This window comes from Betta splendens, chromosome 15 (assembly GCF_900634795.4).
Source record: "Betta splendens chromosome 15, fBetSpl5.4, whole genome shotgun sequence".
In the NCBI taxonomy this organism is placed as follows: domain Eukaryota; kingdom Metazoa; phylum Chordata; class Actinopteri; order Anabantiformes; family Osphronemidae; genus Betta; species Betta splendens.
Window position 1 is genome coordinate 6,100,621 of NC_040895.2, and position 14,581 is coordinate 6,115,201.

Sequence of the window (14,581 nt, forward strand, 5' to 3'; positions counted from 1 at the left end):
AGACATTTGATATTGGCCTAGTACCAGAGGAGCCTGTCATTTCTTATTTGCTTCCAAAAGAAACAGTTATAGACAAAAGCACACAGCATTCTATTAGAATCCATGTATATTATGACAATGACAGTAACTTTATTAAATATTATAATGTTTTGTGTTGATCTGTAGGTCATTTTGATTAAAAACATCTAAGAACACGATTTAGCTTTAAAGCAGGGGAGAGGATATGAGTTGGAATCGTTCTGGATGGACTCTGAGCAGAAGTGAACATTTCTTCTACCTTTTCAGATGTTTGTGGCAAAAATGGCCACTTCCAGATGTGCAAAGCAGCAGCAGCAGCAGCACAGTGGAGGCGCTAATCATCACCCGAACCCGCTGGTTCGCAACCAGATGTGTCACCAGCAACAGGTACTATCTTTATGTTGCTTATGGCAAAAATAAACAAGATTTGTTTTAACGCTACAAAAAGTGTGAAACATTACAAATAAAGTGAAATATTGTTAATTTCTTTTGCTTTAATTTATATTAATGTGTTTAGTGACTTTTCAAATTAGTCTTAACATAACATCGGTGTCTGAAGCAGTTCATTATACATGAAGGTGGACATATGGAACTTTAGTTCAGTGACACATGCTCCAGAAGAATCTCTAGAGCTGGATTTTTGTTGATCCCACAAAGTTTTTTCAAATAAAGAGTAACTGAAGAACAATAACACTGAGTCATTTGCATTAAGACACGAGGAAACGCCATGTTTTATTCACAGCAGCATCTCTCACATGACACGCTGCAGCAGTGACACTGTTGCAGTCGTGGCCGGTTTTTCTGTGCTGTTACAGGAAGCTTGGTGCGCTGAGCTTCTGTAACTGGGAAGGACGTTAACGCACAAGCAGAGCCTGCAGCCACTACAGGCAGCGCCACCATTTATTCCTCGGCTACAAAACATGGACCTTTAGAGTTCTGTCAAAAAATGCCAACCCTTTATGTGACTTTTATTTTGTCAGTAGCTGAGGAGGAACTGTGTTTAGGCTCCTGTACAGGTCTGTAGGTGGTGCTCATGTCCTTCTGTCCTCATTATTAGAGTCAAGACTGATTAAAAGCAGAGAGAACAGACTCTCTGCTCTTTACTGCTCGTGCAATTTAGTGGTTTCGTCCTGTGCTAATGTTAGCATGCTGCCGCGCTGCCCTTCATGCACCAGCATTCTCATAACGGGTGATGAAAGGCTGTCCAGCCGATACACCAGCCTCCACAGCACAGGGCTCCAGGCCGGTGGAACCTGAGACTCAGGTATCGCACCTTTGATTCGGAACGACGCGGCGCCCGGGCTGTGTTCACGCCGCATTTCCTCTCCCGGAGACACGTTGCTGTGTGAGGTCAACGCACCCCCGGTGCCGTGCAGACGCGCAGCCTCAGGCCGGCGACGAGAGACTGGAGTCCAGCTCACCCAGGAGACGCACTGACCCGTTTGCTGCAGCACGTGGAGAGAGGATGACCCTCCCACCACACACACACGCATGCACGCACGCACACACACACGAGGATATATACGCACACACACACGCAAGCATGCACGCACGCACACACGCAAGAACGCACGCACACACACACACGCATGCACGCACACACGCACACACACACACAACGCAAGCACGCACACACACACGGGGATATATACGCACACACACACGCAAGCATGCACGCACGCACACACGCAAGCACACACGCACACACACACACAACGCAAGCACACACACACGCAAGCACGCACACACACAGACACACACACGCACACACACACACACACACACACAACGCAGGCTCGCATGCACACACACATGCACACATACACACACACACACATATACCCACGCACACCCACACAGACACACACGCACACACACACACAAACACACACGCAGGCCTGGATAGGTGAGGGGGCACACTTGTGTTTATAACCAGCATGTTACAGGAGGATTGTCCAGATATATTAAGGCTGCTGAGACCAGTTTCCTCCCACTCACTTCGTCTTCACCCCTGTGTTCCACTCAGCTGACATTAATGTGACTATGGAACTTTTTTACACTCTACAGCGGATAGACGGGAGCAGTTGGAGCCATCATGTCTCGTTAATCCGAGAGAAGCGGGGAAAGGTCAAAACACTGGACGGTAGCGCAGTGCTAATTATCTCACCTGCGGAACAGCCTCTCGCGGACGCGCGCTCCGCAGCCAGCGCGTCAACAGCGAAGCCGCTCGAGCGGGCGCACAAGTGCATCACGCCGCGCGTGTGTGCGTCTAATGAACGAGGAGGCAGAGCCGGCGGGGAGGACTCGGTGTGCGGCGGACGTTGATGTAGCTGCGCCGATTTACCCCCCGCAGCTCATATCACCGACGCGCCCGCGAGTCATGCTCGCGCAGCGTGTGCGGGAAGGAAGTCACAAAAGGAGGTCGGAGACCACGCAGAGAGTTTTAACGCGATTGATGGCGCCGCGACGACTCTTCCCCACAGCGTATCACACGAACAACTCAAAGTTCACCCCAGTGCGCTCAAAAGCATCATCCGGCCTGGAAGGAGTCAGTTTCATGTCGGCATCACACTAGAGACTAATCGGTCCAGGACTACACGGTGTAAGCTTCATTGCGCTTCCTAAGTGACGTCACAACGAGAGAGAGACGCTGAGCGCAATAGGAAAGAAGAGAGAGAGGGATGAGGTTGAAGCAGGCATAAACCAGTAGCATCTGGCTGTCGATGCTGCCAGTGGGTGACTGGTGCTTTACTGGGGGGCTGTAGCTGATGATGCTCATCCTCTCATCCTTCTCCAGTACTGATGACCCCAATCACACACTATTTGAATCCCTGACTACATCGTGTGGTCTAATAATCACTGCAATGCTCCCTTTTATGTCGGTAACAAGAAACTGATGACATTTTAGCATTGTGGTTGCTCTTATGTGTCAGATATGAAGCTCAGAGTTGGAGCCGGAGTGGAATTAGCTCAGTTTAAGCACAAAAACTTTAATTTTGATTAGTTGCTTAGAGGTTTTCCAACTAAGCCTCTATTTCCCTTTAGTTACTTTTAAAGTTTCCAAACCAAAAAGCAGCTTCATCCATTTTTTTTCCATCTCATTTATCTGAACTCACTGCCCACTGTCTTGGTCGGGTGTCTCTCCTGCCGCTGCCTTTTGCCTCCACTGACAAACTCCTGACCTTTCTGTGACACGTTCATACATTAAATGGCCCATTTACTCTTCCTGTCCGTCGTTTGCTGAGACCCCGTGGCCGTGGCGCCCCTCACCTATTTTCACTTTCATCGCTGGGGCGGTCAGATTCAAAAAGCCAAGGGCAGTCAAGGAGCAGGTGGTGAAGGGCCGAGGCCTCGGGGAAATAAGGAGACGGTAGAACCCAATGACATATACTCTACCAAAGACTTAAAGCTCATCAAATCTACCCAGTATTCATACATATATATTTAATGTTTCAGATTGTAAAGGTCCTTTCTTTTGAAAATAATAACAAGCTCGAGCCAAGCAAATATTGATAAAACCTCAGTATCGGCTTGAAGTGAAACTCTTGTAGTTTCTGGTTGCTAGGTGACAGTGGCCCTGGATAGTCATGGACCACAGAAGGACCCGAACCCCACTGACCGGCCAGCTGGAGGACCGAAGTACTACACGCCTGAGCCATGAAAGCCCGAGAGGAGTTAGACAATAGTGCAGCCACATGGCAGCAGCAAAAATAACTGAGAACAAATTGGCCTTTTGTGTTTTACTGATGCTTTTAGGCGCTGTGATGTTGGCTGCAGCTATGGCTGAGTTTTACAAACAGGGCCTTTTAACGTTGTACCTCTGGCCACTGTGAGCTACAGTATGAGTGAGACGTGACACTTGCACTGGAGGATAAATTGTTGGTGCCGGTTATGTTGTGGTTCGCTGTATAAAGATCAGTGAAGTGCAGCTGATCGCTAGGATCATTGGAATTTGACAGTACTGTGAACGCACCAGCACATGCACGGTTCATCCATCATGCTCTCACATAGTCGTTAGCAGACCAGATCAACAGGAGCTTTTCCTATAGTGGATCAATATCCTACCCCTCATTAGCACCACTACGCTGCAGTGGATGGTATTATTCTCCCATTACTGCACCATATATTGTTTATTATTCCTGTCTGACTTTCTGGACGGTACACGTGGCAGAACGTCTTCTTTATGTGGGGATAATGAGCTAATTACGGGGGTAGGGAACGGCTAATTATGGAGTTAATGCTGTGGAAAGGAATCGAACCGCCGTCCTCCCCATAGGTGAAGCGTGCGTGGAGCATCGCACATGTCAGCGAGTGCCTTGATGTGTGGACGCAGGCGCGCGTGGGCGAAGGGCTACTACACACGTGTGCGTCTATTGTGTACGCTTAAAGTCATTTATTACTGATGTAATGGCTCTGACGGCAACACGTCAGCAGTCCACACACACACACACACACACACACACACACACACACACACACACACACACACACACACACACACAAACACACACACACACATACACACACACACACACACACACACTGAGGGGGCACACTTGTGTTTATAACCAGTGTGTGTTACAGGAGGATTGTGTAGCTATATTGAGGCTGCTGAGACCACATTCCTCCCACTCACTATTTCTACATATCATTGACATTGACATTAATGCCTTCCCTAGCCCCTCACCCTACTCCTAACATCACAACTAAAGGCAGACGTCTAACCTTTGCTCCAACCCGAACCAAAACTCAATTCTAACCCCAGCCCTAAAATCACATCTTGCCCCTTAAAAAACCTTCAAACATGTCACAGTGTCTTCACTTTGATAGCAAAAACATGGTTTATAGTCCTTGCGTTGCCGAAAAAACAAGTACACACACACACACACACACACACACACACATACACACACACACACACACACACACACACACACACACACAGGCTGATGTGGAGTGCATTTGTGTAAATATAGCCAATTTTTACTGTTAGTTAAACCACGACTGTTCCATTGGCTCACAGCGGTGTTAAACAGGAAGTTAATTAAAATTAGCAGGAAAGTAATTGCTGTTATTATTAGAGCCTAATCTTTCAATTATTTCATGATTCATTCTTTTCAGGATTAATTGCGTGGTCCATCAAACGTCATCGTGTCGAAAAAAGCTTGAAAAGGAGCCAAACAACAGACCAGACAGTCAACGGCAGTGGGTTCAGTGTTGCTTTGGTTCATGCAGAAGCTGGCCTGTTCCTGTTTTGGTGTTTTCCACACCTGCAGGGACTCCGGCTCCAGTTTCCCCTTTCCTCTGACACCGATCGCCACCTGAGACAATCAGCGATCAACCACTTCCACATCACTCTTGTTTCACCCGTCTGACGACCAGGCGGCGGAGGCACTGACGGCCCATCGTGCGCAGCGTGATGCACTTTCGGCGCGGCTGAGTGACAGGCAACAGCGTCTTACTGTGAAAATCCTGTTCCTGTTTTCCGTGGTGGTCCGTCTCTGGCAGGCGTATTGAGAGATGCTGGACGCGGGCGCGGGTGGAGGCGTCGAGCACCCGGGCGGCGTGGGCAAAGTGTCCTGTGTACAGAAATAACCAGAGACCCGTGAGCACGCGCGGACACGCGGCACATCCTGTGCTCTGTCATCGCATCGCACGCGTTTCTGCCCGTGCAGGTTGTTAACAACCTACAGCCATCCGTGCGCCTGCGAGTGCTCCTCGGCGCCGCGGAGCCAAGAGTTCAACCCGAATTACATACAAATGCAAAAAAAAGTGCCTTGAAGAAGTTATTTTTATGACTGGGTCTCCAGGGCAACAGGCTAATGACACTCATCTCACAGTCTGCTAGCATCCAAATCCATTACGCTACCTAACCCGTAGCATTACAAATCTGCTTGCCATCATCCAATTTGCCTCCTGTAAATTGCCTTTTCATTCTATGAAGAAGCGTTTTTCCCCCTATTTGTACCGTATGTGTCAAAAGGATTACAGATGTAATATTAATATTCGTGCAGACAATTAGACGTCACGAAGGGGTAGTATTGCGCTCGTGGTTTGGGTGGGAACGCGATGGCGAGGGAGGAGGACGCGGCCGACGCTGCAGAGGGAAGTCGAGCGTCTCCAGGAGATAATGAACGGAGCTGGTACCTCTCACACTGCTGGGCCGAGTCAATCAGCGAGGGATTCAAGAGAACGTTCATCATTTATTTTCTGCCAGGAGCTTTTTCCTCTTCCTCCCAAAATAAAAAATTGGAATAATTTTGAATACATTTCATGGCAGAGATTTGCTGCCAATCAAAAGTGAAGCCGCCTCAGAAACTTCCTGGCTGTGTTCTCTCTGAATGCAACAGGGTGCTCGTCGTTTTCACGCCTCGGTTTCTGTGATCCGCTGTGGGATTTGTTTATCCATAGACATGTCTGTGCATCGGTATGCGGAGGGGGGGGGGGGGCTACTCCCCTGTCTGGGCCGGGTTATCACACAGGCGAGGTAACGCTCTCAGAAGGAGCCCATCCCCTCTTGGCCTCGTCTCTACTGTTGCAGCTTTAATTAACTTAAACTAATGTCATGTCGTCCACGCGGCGCGGCTTTATTTCCCCACGTGCGGCGCCATCTGCTGCTGCGGGTGCAGGGTCTCTGCGCCTGCACCTGTGATGAAGGTGGAGGAGTCAGGCGGGTTAATGAAATCCTCTGTGACCAGTGAGCAGGTCAAAGGTCACGGGGGTTTCCGCCGTTTCGGGAGCCCACCTGCGTCCTAACGGGAGAGAATGAGAGCGGATCACGACATGAGCATCCTCAGCCTCGTCATTAAAGATGCAGCAGAGCAGAGGCGGAGCCAGAAGACGGGCTCCGGTTCCGTCACACGATGGAGGCTGCAGGCCTTCAGGAGGAAACGGAGACGCCGCTTGGCACAGCGTCCCCTCCGCAGCCGCGTGTTTCTCCCTCGCCGCCGTGGGCGGAAGAGGAGACAGCATATTTCTTTATTTTGGATCCGTATGCTGCCGGGCCCACACGGTGCCAACGACGGGGGGGGGGGGCTCGTCTATTTGTGTGTGTTTCACTTAGTCCAGCGGATGAGTTTATTTGACACGGGCTTCTGTTGCTGTTGGCGCAGTGATGTGTGGCAACATGAGCTGAGACTGAGACTCAGGGAAGTTATGCGTCTTATTACACCTGTCAGTGGACTGACATTAGAGATTTGAAGGAGGAGGAAGACGCTGACTACAACACACACTTAATCCAATCCCTCAAATGGCCTCAAGTGTCTTTGATAAATCTAGAAACGCTTCCTAGTGTTTAACACTAGAACTACTGGGTTTTCTAAATATACCCATTCCTACTAGAAGGTGGTCAAATGATCTGCTCGGCTAGCTGAGACCCTGAATCATCTGTGAACAGCTGCCTTTGTTAGGTAAAGAGGGCCATCACTGACGCACTCTAGGTGGTGGGTTGCGTGGGCTTGCTGACCCTGCTCCTGTCTGCAAGGCTGCACAGTTCCTATGAGTCTATGAGTGACATCCACTGTTACAATGTTCCACCGCTATGTGCTTGGATTTACAACATGAAAGGATGTGCAATAGGAGCAAAAAGCAATAAGAGACATCAACAATACAATAAGACAGTTTTAGATCCTTCTCAGATGTGGCGAAGTTCTGTTTATTTACTAAAAAAAAAACTAGTTCAAATATAGTTTGCACTGTAACGTCACCAAAAATTACAGAAAAGATAACAGTACATCCATCAAATTTTAACACATGTGCAATAAAAAATATAAACAGAAAACGCTTGAGAGCGTTTCCGTTTTATATTCCGTTTATTTCGTTATTACTGCTTTCACCTGTACCACATAAAGTTATTGCAGAGCTACAGCCGTGTTCCTACAAAGTTAACCAGCTGTTTATTTCGTTATTCCCTCTTTCATGTCCGTCTGGTGAATGAAAGTGGGCGTGGCCATCCACGTCCCAGAGCGGTGACACTGGGGGAAGGGGAACGCGCATCAACACGCAGGACAAAGATCTGCGTTTCTCTGCTGCTACAGCCTCGGCTGCGTTGGGTTGTTAGTCTCCCTTTCACCTCTACCATATGAAATGAAATGTGTTCCTACGAAGTTGATCAGCCGCTTTCAGAATCAGTATCGTGTTTTTCCCCAGCTTTGAACAGGGAAAACATTTTTTATTTACAAAAGAATGTTTGTCAAAGTTATTGTCACCAAAAATTACAAAAAAAAAAAACAGAAGAACAAAAGTACAGCCATATAGTTTGAACAAATGTGCAAAAATAATATAAACAAAAAACTCGTGAAAGCATTTCCGTTTTTATATTCCGTTTATTTACACATAAAAAGTTATCGCAGAATTATTCCCATGTTAAAAATATACAAAGATCACCTCCAATGATAGAAGACAGTTTTAGATTTTTCTCAAATGTGGCGAGGCTTCATAAAAAAAAGTTCACACAGTTCACACATGGTTTGCGCTGTCACCAAAAATTACAACCAATTACAACCAAGTGGGTAAGTGTAAAATAATGACACATTGTTCGTTTTTTGTCTGCTTTGCGTTGCAGTCACTTGTCACAGAAGTGGCATGTCCATGGTCTTTGCTTGATACACTGTCCACATGTGTATTTGTAGCAGCCAGCACATCGCTTGATCGTGCGGTTCTCTTTACAGCGATGTTTTATTTGGCACACAGATCTTTTTCCAGGGCTAGGCGTGGCAGGTTCGTTTCATTATCTATGCGTGTAAATGTGTGGAGATTGGTGGGGAACTTGCTATCAGCATAAGAGAGGTGTTTGTAGCGGTGGTACAGGTGAATGCAGGGTGGGCCGTTATCACCCATAGCAAGTGCACCATTTGCATTTACATGTTGCATATGAACAACGAAATTAATGAAATCTACGTTTGAAAAAACTTTTAGGAGTTCTGTGTCTACATGAAAGCGGGCAGAACAACGTCCGTCTATGACTCACTGCTGAAAACGGCTGGTGAAACATAGCTGTAACTCTGCAATGACTTTATGTGGTACGGGTGAAAGGGGAAATAACGAAATAAACGGAATATAAAACCGAAACGCTTTCAAGCGTTTTTGGTTTATATTATACTTTTAATTACACATTTGTTCAAACTATATGGCTGTACTGTCGTTTTTTTTTAATTTTTGGTGACAATAACTTTGACAAACATTCTTTTGTAAATAAAAAAATGTTTGCCCTGTTCAAAGCTGGGGAGGAACACATTTCATTTGGTACAGGTGAAAGGGAGACTAACAACCCAACGCAGCGAGGCACTTTTTATGTGTAAATAAACGGAATATAAAAACGGAAATGCTTTCACGAGTTTTTGTTTATATTATTTTTGCACATTTGTTCAAACTATATGGCTGTACTTTTGTTCTTCTGTTTTTTTTTTGTAATTTTTGGTGACAATAACTTTGACAAACATTCTTTTGTAAATAAAAAATGTTTTCCCTGTTCAAAGCTGGGGAAAAACACGATACTGATTCTGAAAGCGGCTGATCAACTTCGTAGGAACACATTTCATTTCATATGGTAGAGGTGAAAGGGAGACTAACAACCCAACGCAGCCGAGGCTGTAGCAGCAGAGAAACGCAGATCTTTGTGCTCCGTGTTGATGCGTGTTTCCCATCCCCCAGTGTCACCGCTCTGGGACGTGGATGGCCACGCCCACTTTCATTCACCAGACGGACATGAAAGAGGGAATAACGAAAATAAACAGCTGGTTAACTTTGTAGGAACACGGCTGTAGCTCTGCAATGACTTTATGTGGTACAGGTGTGAAAGAAGTAATAACGAAATAAACGGAATATAAAACGGAAACGCTCTCAAGCGTTTTCTGTTTATATTTTTTATTGCACATGTGTTAAATTTGATGGATGTACTGTTATCTTTTCTGTAATTTTAGCATTTGCATTTACATGTTGTAAATGAATAACGAAATTAACCAAATCTACGTTTGAAAAAACTGTGAAGAGTTCCGTGTCTACATGAAAGCGGGCAGAACAACGTCCGTCCATGACGCACTGCCGAAAGCGGCTTGTGAACCTCTGTACTGTACTGCCGTCTTTTTTGTTTTTCTGGAAACGCTACAGTGCAATAATTTATTTAGTTTTTTTGTAAATAAGCAAAGCAGCAAAACTGTCTTATTGTATTGTTGATGTTTTTCATTGCTTCCTTCGGTGAGACCGCAACAATGACACTCGTCCTTTCACGTTTTTAAATCCAAGCACATAGCGGTGGAACATTGTAACAGTGGATGTCACTCATAGACTCATAGGAACCTGAGTAGGAACCCTGCTCTGCCTTGCAGGCAGCAGCAGGGTCAGCAAGCCCATCCGTCCCACCCCACAGAGTGCGTCGGTGATGGCCCTCTTTACGTAACAAAAGCGGCTCTTGGCAGGGTGCCAGCTGGAGCGTGGCGGACAAGTGATCACCCAGCCGTAGTTAGGGGTATATGTAAAGGTGTACGTCCCTTAGTAGTTCTAGTGTTTAACCCCACACTTGGGTTTAGTTTATGACACCGACACACCTGGATGAGGTGTCTGGTCTCCACGGCGACGGGTCTTCCCTCTCTCATGCTGTCAGTGAACCAGCTGATGTCCAACACGTGCATTCCTGGCAGGTCCTTCAGGGCGCGCTGCCTCAGCCACGTCCACAGGGACGACGCCTCGCGGTCCTCAGACACAACATGAGTCACCGTGTCACTAGAGAGAAGGAAGGAAATCAATAGATCCATGTTAAATTCATGCTTTTGTTATGCTTATTAAGATTTATTAAATTTGTGATTGGGATGTGCATTTGAAATGCATCTCAGCATCCTGCTCCTGCTGTTTGATACTGAACTCACTCAACCAGTGATTCCTGGAGCTTTAGAGTTTCTCAACAGACGTCTCTTCGCAGCCTCGTCCCTTTCTGCTTCCTGCCACAGACTCTAACTGCCACGTCCAATCGGGGGTCACGGCCGTGCATAATTACCGATGGAATGCTCCTCCCTTTCCACCTTCCTAGCTGGAGCAAAGTGGTGCAAAGGCTCCTTAAGGGAGGCCCCAGCAGAGCTCAGACCGAGACCTAATTGGCCAAATCACGGGCAAAACTAATCCTCTATCTGCTCAGCAGACACTGTGGAGTCCGGTCCAGCCACCAGCGTCCACAAATGTATGGACCAATAAGGTCCACCACAATAGACTGAAGAACAGAGATCTGGTTCCCAGGCTGATTTCACAGGAAGACTGAGAGCAAGAGAGCATGTAAAAAAATGTAAACGCCTTCTTTGTGTCATGTTTACACAGATATAATCCAGCCGCTGAATGTGGATTCTTATCTCACTGCATAACCACACAGAATATAAAGCAGCAGGTTGAGTGTAGTTCCCAGAACCAGTGGGCCTCTGCGCCCAGAATCAAGGACAAGCTAAAGTTAATAGGCTTTCATACGAACAGCCCTCTGCTCCTCTCCAGTCAGCAGCTCTAAGCCTCTGAAAGACAGAGCTGACAGCAGAATACCCATCAACTGTGTCCACAGCCAATGCTGAAGCCAATGGAGTGTGAAGAACTGACTTGACCTAAAGACACTGAATGCGGCCAATCATGTTTGATTTCATATAAAAATGTTTTTCGCATGAACTCTAATAAATAATTCAACTCTTTTCAACTTAATTGATATTTTAATTTTAAATTCACGTGAATAGATGAAGATTGTAAATTTTTTATTTCCCGGAGGTCAATTTAGTAATACATTTAATTAATAAATGAAATTGATTTAAAATTTTTGTTCAGTTAATCACTTTGCTTTGTGTGTTTATTACTAACAGCTCGTGACGACTAACTAACACCTAACTTTAAATATAGAATGGTAAAGTGTTGAACTTTAAACCAGTATATGTGTGCAAGTATCTCAACACACACACACACACACACACACACACACACACACACACACACACACACACGCACACACACACGCACACACACACACACACACACACACACACACACAATATGACCATGTTTTGTGCTTTGTCTGAGCGCAGACATAGGAGGTGTTCCTATCAAACTGCAGCTATTATCAGTTTTGTTGGCGCAGAGAATTAATGTCAGTTTGAGGCCGGGCACGCTCTACTTCCTGTCGTTGGTTTCGTACCCGTGCATCAAGCCAAGTGTAACCGTAGGAGTGCTCAAGCTGTGTTTCTGGGAATGCTGCCATGGCCAAGCTGGCTCGCGGCTGGCAGCCACTCTCTGACAAGCATCTGAGCACTCACACATCCCCACACGTTGCTTCTACTACACTCAAGGGGCCACTTTATTGACCCGGCGCCTAAATCACATGCTCATTTCCCCCTTTTTTAAACCTTGATGTGGGTTTTCATTTTGACAAGCCGCCGTCACTGTCTGTGAATAGTAGGTGCTGCGTCTCTCAGGAAGCAGGCGATGGAACATACAGGGGAGATCAAAACGTCGGCGCGGCCGCTCAGCTCCAATAACAAAGGCTAGTTTAAAAAGCGGTAGGTGGTATCAGCAGCACGACGGGCCTCAAAGGCAGCATCAGTGATGTCGAGCGAGGACTGCTGCTGTGTTCACAGTTTGGGATTTAAAAGAAACGTTCAATGAACAAGGCGCGCTGCTTCCATAATTACCGCACGCACAATAGACGATTCATCATCGCAGAGGAACAGGCTCGCACACTCGCAGCACATCTCTCCTTAAGTACAAAATGAAAAACTTTCAACAAACTCATTAAAAAAAGTTCCTGCCTTTCTGCCAGTGTTGTGTTTGTAGCTCGCTGCCAAGAAGCTGCATTTGGTTAGTCAGTTTCTCCCCCTTCCCTTCTAAACTTATTTATGTAGAAGCAGTGAGTTATGACTCAGGGGGGAAATGCACTAAGGTGTAGCACAGACAGGATGAATGCACTAACTCTCCTTAATTAAGAATTCATGAGACAATAGCTGATCTTTAATTATCTAATTGGACCTGGAAGGAGGCTGGAAGTCCTTTTAAAGGAGGCGCGAAGCAACGCTGACCCGTCTCCAACGGCGGCGTGACCTTTGTTCTCTCGAGGCAGCTGTTTCATTAGCGCCGCTTGTCTTTTGCTATGATTTAGTGCGAGTTCGACTGTGGCTCAGATTCTGCGCACAGATGATCATTAAAGCCTCTAAATGTACAGACGAGTACACGTTCAGTTGAGCAGGAAAATGAGGCTTAATTACGCATTCACACACACACACACACACACACACACACACACACACACACACACACACTAATATTTCTGCGGCCCTCTAATCTTGCATCACATTTTTAAAGGGGCCAAAGCGCTTTCCTACCTGAGGGCCTCGTCCACAATGAACCCCTTGGACCTCGCCAGCCGGGTCAGGAAGCTTCTCCTGCTGAGGCCCATTTTCCTCTCCACCAGATACAGCCTGACATCCCCAAACTTCACCTCCTGGCGCCCGGCGCCGCCGGCCTCCGCCGGCCTCGGCCTCTTCCTCACGCCGAGCACCGCGGGAGCGCGGAGCATGATCTCTCAGGACCCACACACACACACACACACACACTGGATCCTCTAGGATTTCCCTGCTTGTGTCGCGTGCGTTCGCGGCGCCGTTGTGCTCCGCTTCACTTCCAGGCAGGAAAAACACCAGCTGTGGCCGCGCCGCCGCTGTTTGTGCCGCAGCGGCGGCCGCCTGCAGCGGGACGGGGGCGTCGGTTGGAGGGTCGGTGAGGGATGGCAGACAGGAAAAACCGTCGGCAGCAGGTGCTGAGGAATTGGTGTTTACCAAAAACCACCCGCCGAGATCAAAAGACGACGCGAGAGGGGAGATAAAAGCCTTTTGGTGCCGTTCATTCCCTTCCAGTAAGAGTTGCTCTGCTCGCGCAGTTTGGAGGAAAGCAAAGGCAGTTTCACATCAGTTGTTTCTCGAAAACTTTAAAGTTGGGCTCTGCCTCCTGGCTGGAGTGAGGCCTCGCACCTGGTGCCTGTCTGGAACCAGGCGCGGCCCCCCAGCTGTCCATTACGGCCGGACCCGGTCGGCACCATCTGCTCCATCACTTTAATTAGCTCCCATCCCAAAGCCAGTGTCTTTGTGGGGGCGTCCCAGGAGATCCCAGCGGCTCATGCGACGGACAGGTAGTGTTCAGCGCACGCGGAAGCACGAAAGGCGGAGAGAGAGCTGCACATGCACCAGGAAAGTGACTTCATCATTGTTTCAAGAGGTAATTACAGCTGCATTTCACTCTGCGGCAGTTTTCCTACGATCTGCATCTGCTCTATCGACTGGTTGATTTAGGAGGAGGGACGTCATCGCAGGCCCTGATTTGACATCTAATTACCTAAGCCGCTGTTCATTTCTTCTCTTCAATAAGCGCCTCTCGCCTGTGGCCGCGCGGCAGACGCGATCACGCAGCTCTCGTTAGCGCCGAGCTCCGAGGGGTTAACAGGTGTCACGGGGCAGACGCCACTAATTGTGTGACGGTGTGGCCCCCAGTCACTCAGCTGTGGACGACGCTGACGGAGGGAATTCTGACGCCAGCGAGACAAATGGCTCCTGCTCCG

General features: G+C 47.6%; 1 protein-coding gene across 1 annotated transcript in view; it reads right to left on the reverse strand.

Moving 5' to 3' along the window:
* dntt (deoxynucleotidyltransferase, terminal) overlaps positions 1 to 13,979 on the reverse strand; it is a 49,322-nt gene extending 35,343 nt beyond the window's left edge. Inside the window, exons 1-3 of the mRNA XM_029127594.3 lie at positions 13,353 to 13,979; positions 10,563 to 10,737; positions 5,481 to 5,597 (exon numbers count right to left, since the gene is read on the reverse strand). Coding sequence (XP_028983427.1) covers positions 5,481 to 5,597; positions 10,563 to 10,737; positions 13,353 to 13,546 — 486 coding nt within the window. The 5' untranslated portion in view covers positions 13,547 to 13,979. The remainder of the gene's footprint in view (positions 1 to 5,480; positions 5,598 to 10,562; positions 10,738 to 13,352) is intronic.
* Between the last annotated feature and the right edge of the window lie 602 nt (positions 13,980 to 14,581).